A 19,095-nucleotide genomic window follows, 5' to 3' on the forward strand; every position below is an offset into this window, starting at 1 on the left:
AGAAGTAGCAACAGCATACCCAGTCATCCAAACCGGAAAATGTAAGCTGTTTTTGTCTTAGCGCTAACTGAGGAAATATTGATTTAACACATATTTAGAAAACTCTCGGCTGACAGAAACCACAATATGAATTAGAGAATAGTAATTGCTATTTATAATTCCACACGGGTGAGCTCAACATTGATGGAAATAATTGCGTAAAACACTTTCTAGAAATTGAAAGTAATCCGATGATGGGTAGTTTGTACGCACCGCCATGTTTGTTTTTCACGTCAACCAATGATAAGAGGAGACCAGATGAGTTTGGTCTGTTTGCAGTATGCATGTTGGGGGGGGTTAGTCTACGATCATTCACTTCCAGAAGTTTACCCGAATGATCAGTGAACCATTCCACCTCCATTATAACATATTTTGTCTGACAGATGTTTACGTGACACCCATAATGCATTGTATAATGTCAACAAACATGGCACCACACATAGCTTAGCATTAGCTCATTATAATCAGTACCACCTTCAAAAAAGTATTTTACACACATAGGTGTCCATTACAATTTGTGCAATAATCGGAATGCATTATTTGTCACCAGTACTTGAAACCGTGAATTATACTGTAAATACATTATGCTCCATGCAGGCATGCATACATACATACTTATTAACGCTACATTAGAAATGACAACGCAGTATACAGAAAATAAGGAACGCACACATGTCCAAAGTTGTTATTTGTAAGGAAAACAACAATGGAGGCAAAGCGAGCACCAGCCAGAAAATTTGCCAGTTCGCGCAAGACTGCAAATGTCTGCATACTTGATGTGTGGAAAAAATGGGGAAGGGCTTTCCTCGAAGAGGGAAGTTTGTCCTGCTCAGTAAAGCCTCAAACATAAAATTGTCCAACTCTGAAATGGGTTATTTCTATGTGAATTAATGAGGAGACGGAACACCTCTCAATTCAAACTGTTAAAATACAACTTGTTAGAAATTGGCAAGTTGAAACAGCCTGTAGATAATTAGCAGGCAGCGCGCGTTAACTGTCCTGTTGCGTAACAATCACATTTTGGAACAGTGAGTGCATTCTGACATCACGTGCATAAAACAACTCATGCTGAAGCAACCGTTAGCGATATTTGGAACTCACGTATGAAAAGGTTAACACCACTTAACAAATATTTACATTTCATAACTTTTGGGTTGTGTGTGCTGGTGGGTGTGGTTAAAATAAAGCTCCCTTTACGGCCGGATCCGGGTACTTTTATACTTCATAACACTGCAGAATTTCACTAACTGCTCTCCAAAGACAACAGCCTCGGGAAGCATTTCAACAAGAGAGATGGGGACACCCCATCCTCTCCTGGAAGAGAGAATGTAAATTTCATTGGTATTCAATATGCTAAATCTTAATCAGCAACACACAGGTTTTAATTCCAAACAAAACATAAGCAATTCTGTTCACCAGGAGTCCACAGTCCTCCCTCCATTCATTAATTGTTTGTTTTAATCCATCCCAACGTTTATGTAGCTTGTGCTACCCTTAGACATGGCGACATTCCTCTCACCACCGAGTCTAACAATTTACTCCCGTATATGATGTATATGTCTCTCTCTTCCCCATGATTTTGCGTAACCACCGCACTACAACATTTAAAAAAAAAAGTAATTCTAGGTTTTGTAACCCCGAATACTGTCGCTTGACAGAATTGCTTTTTCAAAACTCTACAAACAATTACTCACAATATTAACTCCTCTAATTTCTCATAACCCTTTCGTCAGTTCCATAAAGCTATTTCAGAATAAGACAGAATAAAGTGTCTCACGAGATAATAAATAAATACGGTTTTCTGAGTTTGCAAGGAGTGTTTTAACTTGTTACCTTTTTAGAATCCATTCCCCTGTCATTTCGTATAAACATGGATAATAGTTCTATTGCTTTCGATTCTGGCCGTTACCTTGCTGAATGTAATACTTTTTCCTGTTGTAAATTTTGCCTATTTCGAGCTCCCTTGCACCGCTGCTCTCGAGTGTCTGCTGTTTTTCTTCTGCTAATGCGGCGAATGCCTGAATCACAGCATTCCCTCCAGAGGGAGCGGGTGCAGTAGGCTCCTCTGCTGCCCTACACTCACTTTTCCAATGACCAACGGTCCCACACCTAAAACAGGGCTCTGACACCTGGCGCCTTGGGACTGATTCACTGCCCTTTCCTCCTTGTTTCTTTGTCTTACCTTGGTCATTGAAACCACTGTTAGTGACTTTCGCAGTGGCTGTATTAACCACACGCACGGTTGCGAAGTGAGCAGAATTAGATTCCACTCTTAAGGCCGGCTGTACTATTTCATCCCAGTGACAATGTTGATCCATTACCCCCGCAATAGACGTTTTGATAACAGGTTTCAAACATGCTGGTCTATTGCGCTTTTGATTTTTTCTTTGTCATTGTGCCAACTCACAATAGCATCTCTGAATTCATTATTAGATTGGAATTTTTCGTCAGCATGAAAGTGCTGACCAATTTGATCCACTTTGCTCAATTTAACCATTACTTGAGCCTAATTGCTAGTTTGATTGTGCACTTATTTTAGTGCATCCATGGCTTTACTATAGTTTTCCTCTTATATTCCCACTTTTCGGGAGTGTCAGAAACCACGGATTCCATTTCAAAAGTGGCTATTCCTGCCCCCTCCCTCGACGTTGTTTATGGTGTTTGGATTTCCTCATTCACAGCTCTAATACACACCATCTACTAACTATTTTCGAAGATAGTAATACCCACTTCCCCGGAGAGTAGTTATGGTATTAATTAGTCACGGCACCTGATATCTTGTATTTGAACCAATACTGAAGCGTCTGCTAATTTACTACTGGTGAATACGGGTGACCTAATGTCTTATACCAGTGTTACGCCTCATATCACTGTTGTCAACACACACAACCAAAATTATTCACAGTTGTCTCTATTTCCACAATCTGCATAAACCAACCTTACTCCTTATTGTTATCGTTTTGCTTTTCTAACCATGAATGTGGCTCTCCTCCAGAACTTATAGGAAACCTTTTATCACCATCCACGTTCCCTCCTGTTGACTTTCTCCATGGACTACTTCTCTACAACCTACAGGAACCACCCTGTCCGGGACTTCTTGCCCTCCACAGGGACCACCCTGTCCGGGACTTCTTGCCCTCCACAGGGACCACCCTGTCCGGGACTTCTTGCCCCCACAGGGACCACCCTGTCCGGGACTTCTTGCCCCCACAGGGACCACCCTGTCCGGGACTTCTTGCCCCCACAGGGACCACCCTGTCCGGGACTTCTTGCCCTCCACAGGGACCACCCTGTCCGGGACTTCTTGCCCTCCACAGGGACCACCCTGTCCGGGACTTCTTGCCCCCCACAGGGACCACCCTGTCCGGGACTTCTTGCCCCCCACAGGGACCACCCTGTCCGGGACTTCTTGCCCCCCACAGGGACCACCCGGTCCGGGACTTCTTGCCCTCCACAGGGACCACCCTGTCCGGGACTTCTTGCCCTCCACAGGGACCACCCTGTCCGGGACTTCTTGCCCTCCACAGGGACCACCCTGTCCGGGACTTCTTGCCCTCCACAGGGACCAACCACCATGTCCGTGACTTACCCTTTATCCACGACCGGATGTTACACAATGGGACTTTTAGATTTGTATCCTATAATTTGTATTTATCCTATGACTCCCCAAGATGTCAGAATGAGTGTAGGAACTGTGCCTACCTTGTTTTTTTTGTGCCCGCTCCTGCTCCACTGATTCGGACTCTCCGGTTTGACTGTTAATCGTGGAAAATCCTGCTGACAATGCCAACTATTTGGTTCAGACAGAGTGGAAAAACTGACAACTAGTCAAAGCTCAAACCAGGTTTATTCACCCACTGGGTCAAACAGCTGAAAAGACAAAGATATAGTTCCACCAGCACAAGTATTTATACCCTCTTATTAGTCTCCTCCTTGCACATATAGGCAGCCAATACATCTCTGTTGCTAGGCAGGAACTTACGTGGTGTGTGTGTAATAGAACTGTTCCTTGTCACTTCATCTGACCTGACCTCGGCCCACATTGCTCACTCCTCCCTAATCCACGGCTATCCAACCTTACCAGCGACTGAAACCAGACTGTTGCCCTTTTGTCCTCTCCATAAGATCCATGTAATTTAAAAATTACATTATACATGTAAAGTAGTTCTAGTATAGAAACATGAATAAGTATATATTTAAAGTTAGAATCCAACACATTGATTAACCAGGTCAATCTATGTCATGGAAAGAGCAGGCGTTCCTATTGTTTTGTACACTCAGTGTAGACCCTGTATCTTCACCATAGCCCACACATCACCCTCTTAGACCTATAAATCTCCAGCGCTCCGATTCACTTTGACTAGTGTTAGGGCCCTATAAAATCTGCGATATACAGAAGGCGGACGGAATCACAGAATCCAGACAAAACGGAATTCAACAATATTCAAAAATGTATTGAACTTAGTAGGGAATCAACTACCATAATTTCCGGACTATTGAGCGCACCTGAATATAAGCCGCACCCACTGAATTGTTTTAAAATTATTATTTTGAACATAAATAAGCCGCACATGTCTATAAGCCGCAGGTGCCTACCGGTACATTGAAACAAATGAACTTTACACAGGCTTTAACGAAAAACGGCTTGTAACAAAAATAAATAGGCTTTAACGAAACACGGCTTTAACGAAACACGCCTTGTAACAAAAATAAATAGGCTTTAATGAAACACGGCTTGTAACAAAAATAAATACCGGTAGGCTTTAACGAAACACGGCTTGTAACAAAAAATTAAAAATTAGCAGTAAACAGTAGCCTACCAAGAAAGTCATTTCTCCAGACCAAGCTCCCGTGCAGCAGCTCTATTTCCTTTTCCAACAGCCAGATCAATCGCCTTCAACTTGAAAGATGCATCATATGCATTTCTCCGTGTCTTTGCCATGATGAGGGTGTCAAAATGACTAGCGTAATCAGAATGATGGTAAGTTTGAGCACGCTCGATTTAATCTAAACAGTAAACAAAACATTTGTTTGACCTTAACCCGTTCGGCAATTTCATTGGTCTAATGAAAGCTTCATGCCGCCAAAAAACTGAGCACGTCACAGAATGTTTTATTTCTTTTTTTAATTTGAAAGCGGGAAAAATCCATATATTAGCCGCGTCATTGTTTAAGCCGCGAGATTCAAAGCGTGGGAAAAAAGTAGTGGCTTATAGTCCGGAAATTACGGTAAATGTATTAATTTGCCCAGTTGATCACAATGCATCAGTGATTTGTATTTCTTGCAACTTTCTGATGAGGCAATGAGAATTCCCCGTCTGTGTGTGTAGTGCACGCAGCTACCACTTTGTGTAGCCCTTAGCGATGATGCTAATAAAAATTGTCTAATAGATGGAAAGGCTTCCCCTTAAACCTTGTCAATGAAATGTTAACTACAAAGTAGTCTATACATACCTGGCAGAATGATACAGTATCATGATTATTTGCATCAATCCAATTGCTGTGGACTTAAACATCGACTTTATTTGATTTTCTATTTTAAAAAGTGTTATTTTGAGTGAACCTAAAAAAACAGGGGACAACGGAAACCTGGGAAAACTAAACGGAATTTGGGAAAAGAAAATATACAGATTTTATAGGGCCCTATTACTGTCAATCACCAAAAGCACTGTCACACATTGCACTCTTAGCTAATAGCTTCAGCATGCTTATGTCACATTCTGGCCTATATCCTCTAGCCATCTGCAGAAAAGCTCCAGCCTCTCTCTCTTTCTGTGCATCCGAAAACCCCACATTTTTCAAACTGGCTCTTGTCATGCTTCAGCATAAGCCTTACGTAACAGCCTGCAACCCTTTACTCATCATAGATATTACTAAAGCAGAGTTCTAACTAATAATAGTCACAATGATTATTATAATCTCGAATCCCCACATCCCCAAATGTAACTGGAGAACAAGGAAGTAGACTATGATGTAAATTCGACAATCTGCTTTTCCACCTTTATGCCGCCTTTCACCAAGATTAATTTAGAAGCTGGGCAGTAGCAAAGCCCCAGGTGTGCCCAATAAGCTACTTATTCACTCAACTCCGTCACAAATGGGCGGATGCGTCAGCGAATAACATTATCTCTATTCCCATCGTAGCCACTCAGTGCATTATTGTCAATGCCATCATGTCGGGTTATGACAAAATCAGCCCATTCAGTGAGAGCGGCACTGTCTCTCGTCGTGGTAACGGTTTATGCCCCGATACCGCTGGGGGGGGGGCTGGCTTACTACAGTAAAGTAACTGGTGAAGAGGCCTCATTGTGGAGAGATGTGCTCAGTCTTCAGCTGTCTATATCTGTCTTTTGGGGGACCAATGATGTCACCGCTCGGAGTAGTAGACAAAGCTGTCGTCGGTGTGTGTGTGTGTGTGTGTGTGAGGCCTGGTGGTTTTTAATACAGGGATATTTGTGTGTGTTTTGGATCATGGTTTAATCTCTTTGGAAAACTGTCCAGCATAGGATGCCATGGACACAAATTAATTTGTATTTCAGGTAGTCACTCTGTCTTAGCATGCTGCATTCTCAAGTGAAGGACATACTTACATACTCGGCCCTACTCTGACTCCTTTTCCTCTATTTGCACCATAGGCATTCAGCTCACATAAGAGGTGGAGAGAGGATTGAGACGGTGAGGAGTGAATGCAGACCCAACTGCTGATAGAGCGGAAGGGATATTAAGAAGAAGAAAGGGGAAATAGAGCGCAGTACTCCGTCGTCTTCTCTCCCCAGTGGATTTATTAGGAGCCCTGAAGGAGAAGACCGTTCATGTCAGGCCAGCTGCACTGGAGCTTTACTGTGTTATAATGTAGGTACAGGAGCTACACACCAACAGGATGGGAGAGGCTGCTAGCTCCATAGGTTTCCACTACCATAAGTGAGAATGTTTTACCATTGAGAAACACTTATCCTTTGGATAATGCACATCTTGTTTGATACAAACTGAGTGTACAAAACATTAGGAACACCTTCCTAGCATTGTTGCGCCCCCTTTTGCCACCACAACAGTCTCAATTCATTGGTGTATGGGCTCTAGAAGGTGTCAAGCGTTACCCATGTCGACTCCAGTTGTTGACTCCAATGCTTCCCAAAGTTGTCTCAAGTTGGCTGAATGTCCTTTGGGTGGTGGACCATTCTTGATGCACATGGGATACTGTTGAGCTTGAAAAACCCAGCAGTGATTCAGTTCTTGACACACTCAAACCGGTGCGCCTAGCAACCAGTACCATAGCCCATTCAAAGGCACTTAAATCATTGTCTTGCCCATTTTAACCTCTGAATGGCACACATACACACTCCATGTCTCAAGGCTTAAAAATCCTTTAACCTGTCTCTTCTCCATCTCTCCATACCTTTGTCTGTACATTATACCTTGAAGCTATTTTATCGCCCCCAGAAACCTGCTCCTTTTACTCTCTATTCTGGACGTCATAGTCGACAAATTCTCATAGCTTTTAGCCGTACCCTTACCATAGTCCTCCTCTATTCCTCTGGTGATGTAGAGGTGAATCCAGGCCCTGCAGTGCCTAGCTCCACTCCTATTCCCCAGGTGCTCTCTTTTGATGACTTCTGTAACCGTAATTGCCTTGGTTTCATGCATGTTAACATTAGAAGCCTTCTCCCTAAGTTTGTTTTATTCAATGCTTTAGCACACTCTGCTAACCCGGATGTCCTAGCCGTGTCTGAATCCTGGCTTAGGAAGTCCACCAAAAACTGAAATCTTCATCCCTAACTACAACATTTTCAGACAAGATAGAACGGCCAAAGGGGGCGGTGTTGCAATCTACTGCAGAGATCTGTCCTACTATCCTGGTCTGTACCCAAACAATTTGAACTTCTACTTTTAAAAATCCATCTAAAAATCCTCTAAAAACAAGTCTCTCACCGTTGCCGCCTGCTATAGACCACCCTCTGCCCCCAGCTGTGCTCTAGACACCATATGTGAACTGATTGCCCCCCATCTATCTTCAGAGCTCGTGCTGCTAGGTGACCTAAACTGGGACATGCTTAACCTGTTATGGCTAGGGGGCAGTATTTTCACGGCTGGATAAAAAACGTACCCGATTTAATCTGGTTACTACTCCTGCCCAGTAACTAGAATATGCATATAATTATTGGCTTTGGATAGAAAACACTCCAAAGTTTCTAAAACTGTTTGAATGGTGTCTGTGAGTATAACAGAACTCAAATGGCAGGTCAAAACCTGAGAGATTCCTTTACAGGAAGTGGCCTGTCTGACCATTTCTTGAACTTCTTTGCCATCTCTATCTTTTACAAAGGATCTCTGCTCTAACGTGACACTTCCTACGTCTTCCATGGGCGCTCAGAGCCCGGGAAAAACCTGAATGTCGCCTTTCTCAAGTGGCCGATCAAGGGACTGTGGGCTTAGGCGCGTGCCCTGGCCGCCCCCGTCTTTGTGATTTTTCCTCCGTTTGCCGAAAAGAAGATTCCCGGTCGGAATATTATCGCTTTTTTACGAGATAAATTGCATAAAAATTGATTTTAAACAGCGGTTGACATGCTTCGAAGTACGGTAATGGAATATTTCGAATTTTTTGTCACGAATTGCGCCATGCGCGCGACCCTGATTTACCATTTCGGATAGTGTCTGGGACGCACGAACAAAACGCCGCTATTCGGATATAACGATGGATTATTTTGGACCAAACCAACATTTGTTATTGAAGTAGCAGTCCTGGGAGTGCATTCTGACGAAGACAACAAAAGGTAATCAAACTTTTATAATAGTAAATCTGATTTTGGTGAAGGCTAAACTTGCCGGGTGTCTAAATAGCTAGCCCGTGATGGCTGGGCTATGTACTTAGAATATTGCAAAATGTGCTTTCACCAAAAAGCATATCGAGTGCATAGAGGAGTTCTGTATCTATAATTCTTAAAATAATTGTTATGCTTTTTGTGAACGTTTATCGTGAGTAATTTAGTAAATGCTTAGTGAATTCGCCGGAAGTTTGCGGGGGGGGTATGCTAGTTCTGAACGTCACATGCTAATGTAAAAAGCTGTTTTTTGATATAAATATGAACTTGATTGAACAAAACATGCATGTATTGTATAACATAATGTCCTAGGGTTGTCATCTGATGAAGATCATCAAAGGTTAGTGCTGCATTTAGCTGTCTTCTGGGTTTTTGTGACATATGCTAGCTTGAAAAATGGGTGTCTGATTATTTCTGGCTTGGTACTCTGCTGACATAATCTAATGTTTTGCTTTCGTTGTAAAGCCTTTTTGAAATCGGACAGTGTGGTTAGATAAAGGAGAGTCTTATCTTTAAAATGCTGTGAAATAGTCATATGTTTGAAAAATTGAAGTTTTTGTATTTTTGAGGAATTTGTAATTCGCGCCACGCCCTATCATTGGATATTGGAGCAGGTGTTCCGCTAGCGGAACGTCTAGATGTAAGAGGTTAAATAAAGGAGAAATAAATAAAAAAATTCTAAACTGATTGAAGTGGATTTAACAGGTGAAGTGGATTTCACCAGGTCAGTCTGTCATGGAAAGAGCAGTACCTAATGTTTTGTACACTGTGTATGTATTTTTTTTATATTTGTTTTTTATACCCAAAATCCAATTAAATTCAGTGATGCTAGCCATGGCATGCTTTGTTTAGTACTGCATCACAAATGCACTGTCTCCATTGCATAATCAACCATCTAATACTGTTTGAGTTTTCTTGACCTGGAAAACAATAGAGCACAGCGAAATAGATCTAGTTGGCCTAACTAACAGGTGCCTGGGAGGGTGTGTGGCAGGTAATGTGCCCTGGAAGTATTTACTTCTTTTAGTCATACAGAGTGAAAAATGATATGCTGTCCTATTTCGCTCACGCCGCCAAACATACCCTTGTAAAACTGACTATCCTACCGATCCTCGACTTTGGTGATGTCATTTACAAAATTGCTTCCAATACTCTACTCAGCAAACTGGATGCAGTCTATCACAGTGCCATCCGTTTTGTCGCCAAAGCCCCATATACTACCCACCACTGCGACCTGTATGCTCTAGTCGGCTGGCCCTTGCTACATATTTGTTGCCAGACCCACTGGCTCCAGGTCATCTATAAGTCTATGCTAGGTAAAGCTCCGCCTTATCTCAGCTCACTGGTCACGATAACAACACCCACCCGTAGCACGCGCTCCAGCAGGTATATCTCACTGGTCATCCCCAAAGCCAACACCTCCTTTGGCCGCCTTTTCGTCCAGTTCTCTGCTGCCAATGACTGGAACGAATTGCAAAAATCGCTGATGCTGGAGACTTATATTTCCCTCACTAACTTTAAACATCATCTATCTGAGCAGCTAACCGATCGCTGCAGCTGTACACAGCCCATCTGTAAATAGCCCACCCAATCTACCTACCTCATCCCCATATTGTTTTGATTTATTTTTCAGCTCTTTTGTACACCATTATTTCTACTTGCACATCATCATCAGCTATCTACTTGCACATCTATCACTCCAGTGTTAATTTTCTAAACTGTAATTACTTCGCTACTATGGCCTATTTATTGCCTTACAACCTCACGCCATTTGCACACACTGTATATAGACTTTCTTTTTTTTATAATGTGACTGTACGCTTGTTTATTCCATGTGTAACTCTGTTTGTGTCGCACTGCTTTTCTTTATCTTGGCCAGGTCGCAGTTGTAAATGAGAACTTGTTCTCAACTAGCTTACCTGGTTAAATAAAGGTAAAATAAAATGTTGCTGTGAAGACATGTCTAACAGCCCTCCCTGTTCTCTTCTCTCTCATCCCTCCTAGAACTCAATACGGCATAATCTGTCCCTGAACAAGTGTTTTCTCAAAGTGCCTCGCTCTAAAGATGACCCTGGAAAAGTAAGTATTCCCTGACCACTATAGTCTGAGTACATATTTCACCTTGAATGACCACATGTTTTGGTAGGAGAAAACAAGAGTCAAGTGTGTTTTCTATCAAATCGCCCACAAATGAGGTTGCATATGATGCGTCATTTCGACATGCTCACTCTTCCCTGCACAACGAGAAGAATGAGGAGAAACTGAGAATAAACCAATAGAAAGAGGAATTGTTTAGGAGGATTTCTGGAGGAAAGACAGTACAGGCCTTGATAAGAAAGAAAAAAATCAAAAGCACATAAAGGTGAGGTAGAATCATTCGGGACATTGTTACTGATGTGGACAGTGTTAATTACACTAAAATACATATTTAATAGCTAAAAAGTGCATTGTTTAAAATCAGTGTACACAGTTGGTGCATTATTTGAATAAGTGCACGCATTAATGATAATCAATCAACTCTAATGAAAACAAATTGTAAAAAGAATATTGTCAACAGTAGTAGGAGCTTGGCCCATTTGATTTACCAGCTGAAAAGAACGCTGAACATTCTAAACAGCAGCGTTTGTTTTTGATTCTAAGGGAAAACCCAGAGACAATTGCTGATTATACCCTAATTGGAGACAAGAATACTATCTCTGACCTGCTCTTCTATACAATGCATACTGCTGCTTGGTATTCTGCCGCATTTAGGCACTTTGGCCATGCCAGAAAGGGAGGAATCACTAATGGTCGACAGATCTTGGTATTTGATGAAAAGGAGCCTGATAATCAACTCTTCACCATTAACCCTTTGATGTGTACGATCACATATTTGTGATCATTGTTGAGTGGTCCCTGCAGCGTACGATCTCATATGTGATTGGAACAGTAGTAACATAACGTATGATGCAACAAATGCGCCTACACACTATTGTTGTCTGAACAGCATCTAAATATTTTTTGGTACTGATGGAAAATAAAGGTCTTAAACTTTGTTCCTCAATTTTACAGTTTATTGTAAAAGATAAATGCAAACTTCATCATCCATGCATCACACGGAACACATCCACAGCCAAACTCATTCCATAAACCAGTCTAAATAACAGGGAACCTGTGTTTGTCTGTTGTGACTTAGATGAAGATCCGATCTAATTTTATGACCAATTTATGTAGAAATCCAGATAATTCCAAAGGATCACATACTTTTTCTTGCCACTGTATAATATGAAGAAATAGCCTAATAGTTTATTAATGTTTTAAGTTATGCGTACTGAACTGTTGCGTCAGCCTCATTGCGTAAGATATTTTTTTTTTTATGCTAGTGGTTGTATTAATTTGGGATCTATCGCATCCAACAACTGTTCCAGACTGTTTGAAATATTTATTTCTCGCAAAGAATAGAATAGGTCAACTTTCATACTATGGGGGATAGTAGATTGACATAGGCTAGTGCTTTCCCAGTTCGTTAGGCCTACTCATCTTTTTGGCTGACGAAAAGTAAATGTGGACAGTTCTTCCAATATCTTCAATATGCACCTCGTAATTGGATAAGGATCAAATCAAATTTATTTATATAGCCCTTCTTACATCAGCTGATATCACAAAGTGCTGTACAGAAACCCAGCCTAAAACCCCAAACAGCAAGCAATGCAGGTGTAGAAGCACGGTGGCTAGGAAAAACTCCCTAGAAAGGCCAAAACCTAGGAAGAAACCTAGAGAGGAACCAGGCTGAGGGGTGGCCAGTCCTCTTCTGGCTGTGCCGGGTGGAGATTATAACAGCACATGGCCTAGATGTTCAAATGTTCATAAATGACCAGCATTGTCAAATAATAATAATCATAGTAGTTGTCGAGGGTGCAACAAGTCAGTAACACAAGAGTAAGTGTCAGTTGGCTTTTTCATAGCCGATCTTTGAGACTATCTCTACCGCTCCTGCTGTCTCTAGAGAGTTGAAAACAGCAGGTCTGGGACAGGTAGCACGTCCGGTGAATAGGTCAGGGTTCCAGCAGGTGAGAGTGAGTGAGTGAGAGACCCTCTTCACTTGTAGCCTGTGAGTGAGACGTGCAGGGAGAAGTGCTGCAGAAGGCATGGATTTTTTTTAAAAAAAAATTTTTTTAGGGTGAATTACAGCCACGAAATTCAAGGCATTATCAAGAGCTTCTCAAATTGTGAATGAGACACTGACGAAGTGCGTACAAGCTGTTTACCTAGCAAACCACCATGACATTCACCCCCAGCTGATGTACGACCTAGTACACTTTCAACAAACCGGGTGTCAAGGTGTTTGCTAGGAAACTGAAAGAAACTGCTCTGGGACAAAGCAAAACCCAAATAAGAGGAACTCTGCCAGACATCCTCCAAGATCGTGACCATCAGCCCCCACCCAGAAAGACCACCCTATACCACCGGGCCACATCCAGAGAGGCCAGCTCCACCCTGCACCATCGGGCCCCTTCCAGAGAGACCAGCTCCAAACTGCACCACCGGGCCCCTTCCAGAGAGACCTGCACCACCGTGCCCCTTCCAGACAGACCAGCTCCACCTTGTACCACCGTGCCCCTTCCAGACAGATCAGCTCCACCTTGTACCACCGTGCCCCTTCCAGACAGATCGGCTCCACCTTGTACCACCGTGCCCCTTCCAGAGAGGCCGGCTCCACCTTGTACCACCGGGCCCTTTCCAGAGAGGCCAGCTCCACCTTGTACCACCGGGCCCCTTCCAGAGAGGCCAGCTCGACACTACACCGTCGGGCCCCATCCAGAGTGGCCAGCACCTCGCTACCCCCCATGCTAACAGGACAACACCCCAATCAGAAAACCAACAGTCCACAAGACAGCTATGCAGAATGTGGCACGAAGAATAGAGCACCCTACTGCAGCTTACCTAAAGCAGAGAAGGAATCTGTAGAACATAATCTGCTACAAATCCATGAATTCCTTGTAAGTATCAGAACTAGAATTAATTCAGCCTATTATCATTGAGTTCAGTTTTAGATAAGTTACCCTGGAAAGGGTTAAAGTTAGCTCATGTAATTATATGTAGCCTCAGAAACCAAGTTCATGAGATTAGTAATTTGCTAATTGAGACACTCTTAACCTCAAGGGTCGGCGGGACGAAATCGTCCCACCTACTCAACAGCCAGTTGAATCCCGTGTTGCGTTATTCAAATACCTTAGAAATGCTATTACTTCAATTTCTCAAACATATGACTATTTTACACCATTTTAAAGACAAGACTCTTGTTAATCTAACCACACTGTCCGATTTCAAAAAGGCTTTACAACGAAAGCAAAACATTAGATTATGTCAGCAGAGTACCCAGCCAGAAATAATCAGACACCCATTTTTCAAGCTAGCATATAATGTCACATAAACCCAAACCACAGCTAAATGCAGCACTCACCTTTGATGATCTTCATCAGATGACAACCCTAGGACATTATGTTATACAATACATGCATGTTTTGTTCAATCAAGTTCATATTTATATCAAAAAACAGCTTTTTACATTAGCATGTGACGTTCAGAACTAGCATACCCCCCGCAAACTTCCGGTGAATTTACTAAATTACTCACGATAAACATTCACAAAAAACATAACAATTATTTTAAGAATTATAGATACAGAACTCCTCTATGCACTCGCTATGTCCGATTTTAAAATAGCTTTTCGGTGAAAGCACATTTTGCAATATTCTCAGTAGATAGCCCGGCATCACAGGGCTAGCTATTTAGACACCCACCAAGTTTAGCACTCACCAAAATCAGTGTTTCGTGACAAAAAAAAATCTAAATATTCCATTACCGTACTTCGAAGCATGTCAACCGCTGTTTAAAATCAATTTTTATGCCATTTTTCTCGTAAAAAAGCGATAATATTCCGACCGGGAATCTGTGTTTAGGTTCAAAGACGAAAGAAAATAAAAACATGGGGTCGACTCGTGCACGCGCCTCAGCCCATTGTCCTCTGATAGAGCACTTGCCAAAAGCGCTAATGTTTTTCAGCCAGTGGCTGGAAATACATCATTCAGCTTTTTCCCGCCTTCTGAGAGCCTATGGGAGCTGTAGGAAGTGTCACGTTACAGCAAAGATCCTCAGTCTTCAATAAACAGAGTCAAGAAGCTCAAGGAATGGTCAGACAGCCAATTCCTGTAAGGAATCTTCTCAGGTTTTTGCCTGCCATATGAGTTATGTTATACTCACAGACACAATTCAAACAGTTTTAGAAACGTTAGGGTGTTTTCTATCCAAAGCCAATAATTATATGCATATTCTAGTTTCTGGGCAGTAGTAATAACCAGATTAAATCGGGTATGTTTTTTTATCCGGCCGTGTAAATACTGCCCCCTACCCCCAACAGGTTAAGCCTGTGTCAAACAAAGAAATGTGGACACAATGTGTGAGACATCTTAATTCTTATGGGCAGGTGGGACGGTTGCGTCCCACCTGGCCAACATCCGGTGAAATTGCAGAGCGCGAAATTCAAACTACAGAATTATAAATATTTAACTTTCATAAAATCACAAGTGTAATACATCAGAATAAAGCTTAACTTCTTGTTAATCCAGCCGCTGTGTCAGATTTCAAAAAGGCTTTACGGCGAAAGCACACCATGCGATTATCTGAGGACAGCGCCCGCATACAAAACCATGAAAAACATATTTCAACACGGCAGGTGCGACACGAAAGTCAGAAATAGCGATATAATAACTGCCTTACCTTTGCTTTTCTTCTGTTGGCACTCAAAAAGGTCCCAGTTACATCACAAATGGTCCTTTTGTTCGATAATATCCTTCTTTATAGCCATAAAAACTCAGTTAGCTGCCGCACTTCAGTCAATAATCCACCAAGTTTCCCTCCATCAAAACGCATACAAAATGAATCCCAAACGTTACTAATAAACTTTTCCAAACAAGTCGAACAACGTTTATAATCAAACCTTAAATGATCAAATTTAAGACGGAGAACCGTTATTGTCTTTACCGGAGAAAAATACCAAAGAACGCGCTCTCATTCACGCGCTTGGAAACACTACAGCCAAAATGGGAGCCACCTAGAAAAACTACAATTTCTGGCTCATTTTTTCCAAAAACCAGCCTGATACTCTTTCGAAAGACTGTTGATATCTAGTGGAAGCCCTAGGAACTGCAATCTGGGAGGACTTCGCCTTATAATAAAAGTGACAGCCATTGAAAATGGTGGTAGGCTGAGTTTTTTTGGGGGGGGAATGGTTTGTCCTCGGGGTTTCGCCTGCCATATCAGTTCTGTTATACTCACAGATGTATTTTAACAGTTTTACACTACCGTCCCACCTGCCCATAAGAAGTTAAGTATTCCGCGATTAAATTACTCATGTAACAATTAACTCATTAGTTTTCCCGTGGTGCCCCAAGATTGCTATCTCCCGACTTAACTTCTATGGGCTAGGTGGGACGCTACTCAACAGCCAGTGTAATCCCGTGGCGCATTATTCAAATACCTTAGAAATGCTATTACTTCAATTTCTCAAACATATGACTATTTTACACCATTTTAAATACAAGACTCTCGGTAATCTAACCACACTGTCCGATTTCAAAAAGGCTTTACAAGGAAAGCAAAACATTAGATTGTCAGCAGAGTACCAGCCAGAAATAATCAGACACCCATTTTTCAAGCTAGCATATAATGTCACATAAACCCAAACCACAGCTAAATGTAGCACTAACCTTTGATGATCTTCATCAGATGACAACCCTAGGACATTATGTTATACAATACATGCATGTTTTGTTCAATCAAGTTCATATTTATATAAAAAAACTGCTTTTTACATTAGCATGTGACTAGCATTCCCACCGAACACTGCCGGTGAATTTACTAAATTACTCACGATAAACGTTCACAAAAAGCATAACAATTATTTTAAGAATTATAGATACAGAACTCCTCTATGCACTCGATATGTCTGATTTTAAAATAGCTTTTCGGTGAAAGCACATTTTGCAATATTCTCAGTAGATAGCCCGGCATCACAGGGCTAGCTATTTAGCCTCTATGGGACCGGCGGGACGAATTCGTCCCACCTACGTAACAGCCACTGCCAGCCTGTGGCGCGATTTTCAAAATCTTCAAAATCCTATTACTTCAATTTCTCAAACATATGACTATTTTACAGCCATTTAAAGATAAGACTCTCGTTAATCTAACCACACTGTCCGATTTCAAAAAGGCTTTACAACGAAAGCAAAACATTAGATTATGTCAGCAGAGTACCAAGCCAGAAATAATCAGACACCCATTTTTCAAGCCAGCATATAATGTCACCAAAACCCAGAAGACAGCTAAATGCAGCACTCACCTTTGATGATCTTCATCAGATGACAACCCTAGGACATTATGTTATACAATACATGCATGTTTTGTTCAATCAAGTTCATATTTATATCAAAAACCAGCTTTTTACATTAGCATGTGACGTTCAGAACTAGCATACCCCCGCAAACTTACGGGGAATTCGCTAACATTTTACTAAATTACTCACGATAAACGTTCACAAAAAGCATAACAATTATTTTAAGAATTATAGATACAGACCTCCTCTATGCACTCGATATGTCCGATTTTAAAATAGCTTTTTGGTGAAAGCACATTTTGCAATATTCTAAGTACATAGCCCAGGCATCACGGGCTCGCTATTTAGACACCCGGCAAGTTTAGCACTCACCATAATCATATTTACTATTATAAAAATGTCATTACCTTTTGTTGTCTTCGTCAGAATGCACACCCAGGACGTCTACTTCAATAACAAATGTTGGTTTGGTCCAAAATAATCCATCGTTATATCCGAATAGCGGCGTTTTGTTCGTATGCGTTCCAGACACTATCCGAAATAGTAAAGAAGTGTCGCGCGCTGGCGCAATTCCTGACAATAAAATTCAAAGTATTCCATTGCCGTACGTCGAAGCATGTCAACCGCTGTTTAAAATCAATTTTTACGTCATTTTTCTCGTAGAAAAGCGATAAAATTCCGACAGGGAATCTCCTTTTCGGCAAACAGAGGAAAAAATCCCAAAGGCGGGGGCGGTCGGGGTCACGCGCATAAGCTAGTGTCTCTTGATGGGCCACTTGAGAAAGGCGATAATGTGTTTCAGCCTGGGGCTGGAATGACGACATTCTCTTTTTTCCCGGGCTCTGAGAGCCTATGGACGACGTGGGAAGTGTCACGTTAGAGCAGAGATCCTTAGTAAATGATAGAGATGGCAAAGAAGTTCCAGAAATGGTCAGACAGGCCACTTCCTGTAAAGGAATCTCTCAGGTTTTGACCTGCCATTTGAGTTCTGTTATACTCACAGACACCATTCAAACAGTTTTAGAAAATGTAGGGTGTTTTCTATCCATATGTAATAAGTATATGCATATTCTAGTTACTGAGTAGGAGTGGTAACCAGATTAAATCGGGTATGTTTTTTATCCAGCCGTGTCAATGCTGCCCCCTAGCCCTAACAGGTTAGACACCCAGCAAGTTTAGCACTCACCAAAGTCAGATTTACTATAAGAAAAATGTTATTACCTTTGCTGTCTTCGTCAGAATGCACTCCCAGGACTTCTACTTCAATAACAAATGTTGGTTTGGTCCCAAATAATCCATAGTTATATCCAAACAGCGGCGTTTTGTTCGTGCGTTCAAGACACTATCCGAAAGGGTAAATAAGGGTGACGAGCATGGCGCAATTCGTGACAAAAAAATTCTAAATATTCCATTACCGTACTTCGAAGCATGTCAACCGCTGTTTAAAATCAATTTTTGACATTTTTCTCATAAAAAAGCAATAATATTCCGACCGGGAAAGCCTGTATACGTACAAAGAGAGAGAAAATAAATACATCTCGTGCCCTCGTGCACGAGCGTGAGTCTCAGAGTACTCTGACCAGCCACTATCCAAACGCGATAATGTGTTTCAGCCAGAGCCTGCCTCGATATCATTCAGCTTTTTCCCGGGTTCTGAGAGCCTATGGGAGCCGTAGGAAGTGTCACGTTACGGCAAAGATCCTCAGTCTTCAATAAAAAGAGCCAAGATGAACAACAACTTGTCAGAGAGGGCGCTTCCTGTTTGGAATCTTCTCAGGTTTTTGCCTGCCATATGAGTTCTGTTATACTCAGACACCATTCAAACAGTTTTAGAAACTTTAGAGTGTTTTCTATCCAAAGCCAA

At 41.8% G+C, this 19,095-nt stretch overlaps 1 protein-coding gene across 4 annotated transcripts in view; it reads left to right on the forward strand.

Moving 5' to 3' along the window:
- Positions 1–19,095, forward strand: part of LOC106567377 (forkhead box protein J3) — a 114,167-nt gene that overhangs the window by 47,692 nt on the left and 47,380 nt on the right. For 3 of the 4 annotated variants that reach the window (XM_014136545.2, XM_014136544.2, XM_014136548.2), the window contains one exon: positions 10,862–10,936. The exons of the other annotated variant lie outside the window; for it this stretch is intronic. In XM_014136545.2, coding sequence (XP_013992020.1) covers positions 10,862–10,936 — 75 coding nt within the window. The remainder of the gene's footprint in view (positions 1–10,861; positions 10,937–19,095) is intronic. 4 annotated transcript variants of the gene reach the window in all.

The sequence above is a fragment of the Salmo salar genome, chromosome ssa13 (assembly GCF_905237065.1).
Source record: "Salmo salar chromosome ssa13, Ssal_v3.1, whole genome shotgun sequence".
Classification (NCBI taxonomy): domain Eukaryota; kingdom Metazoa; phylum Chordata; class Actinopteri; order Salmoniformes; family Salmonidae; genus Salmo; species Salmo salar.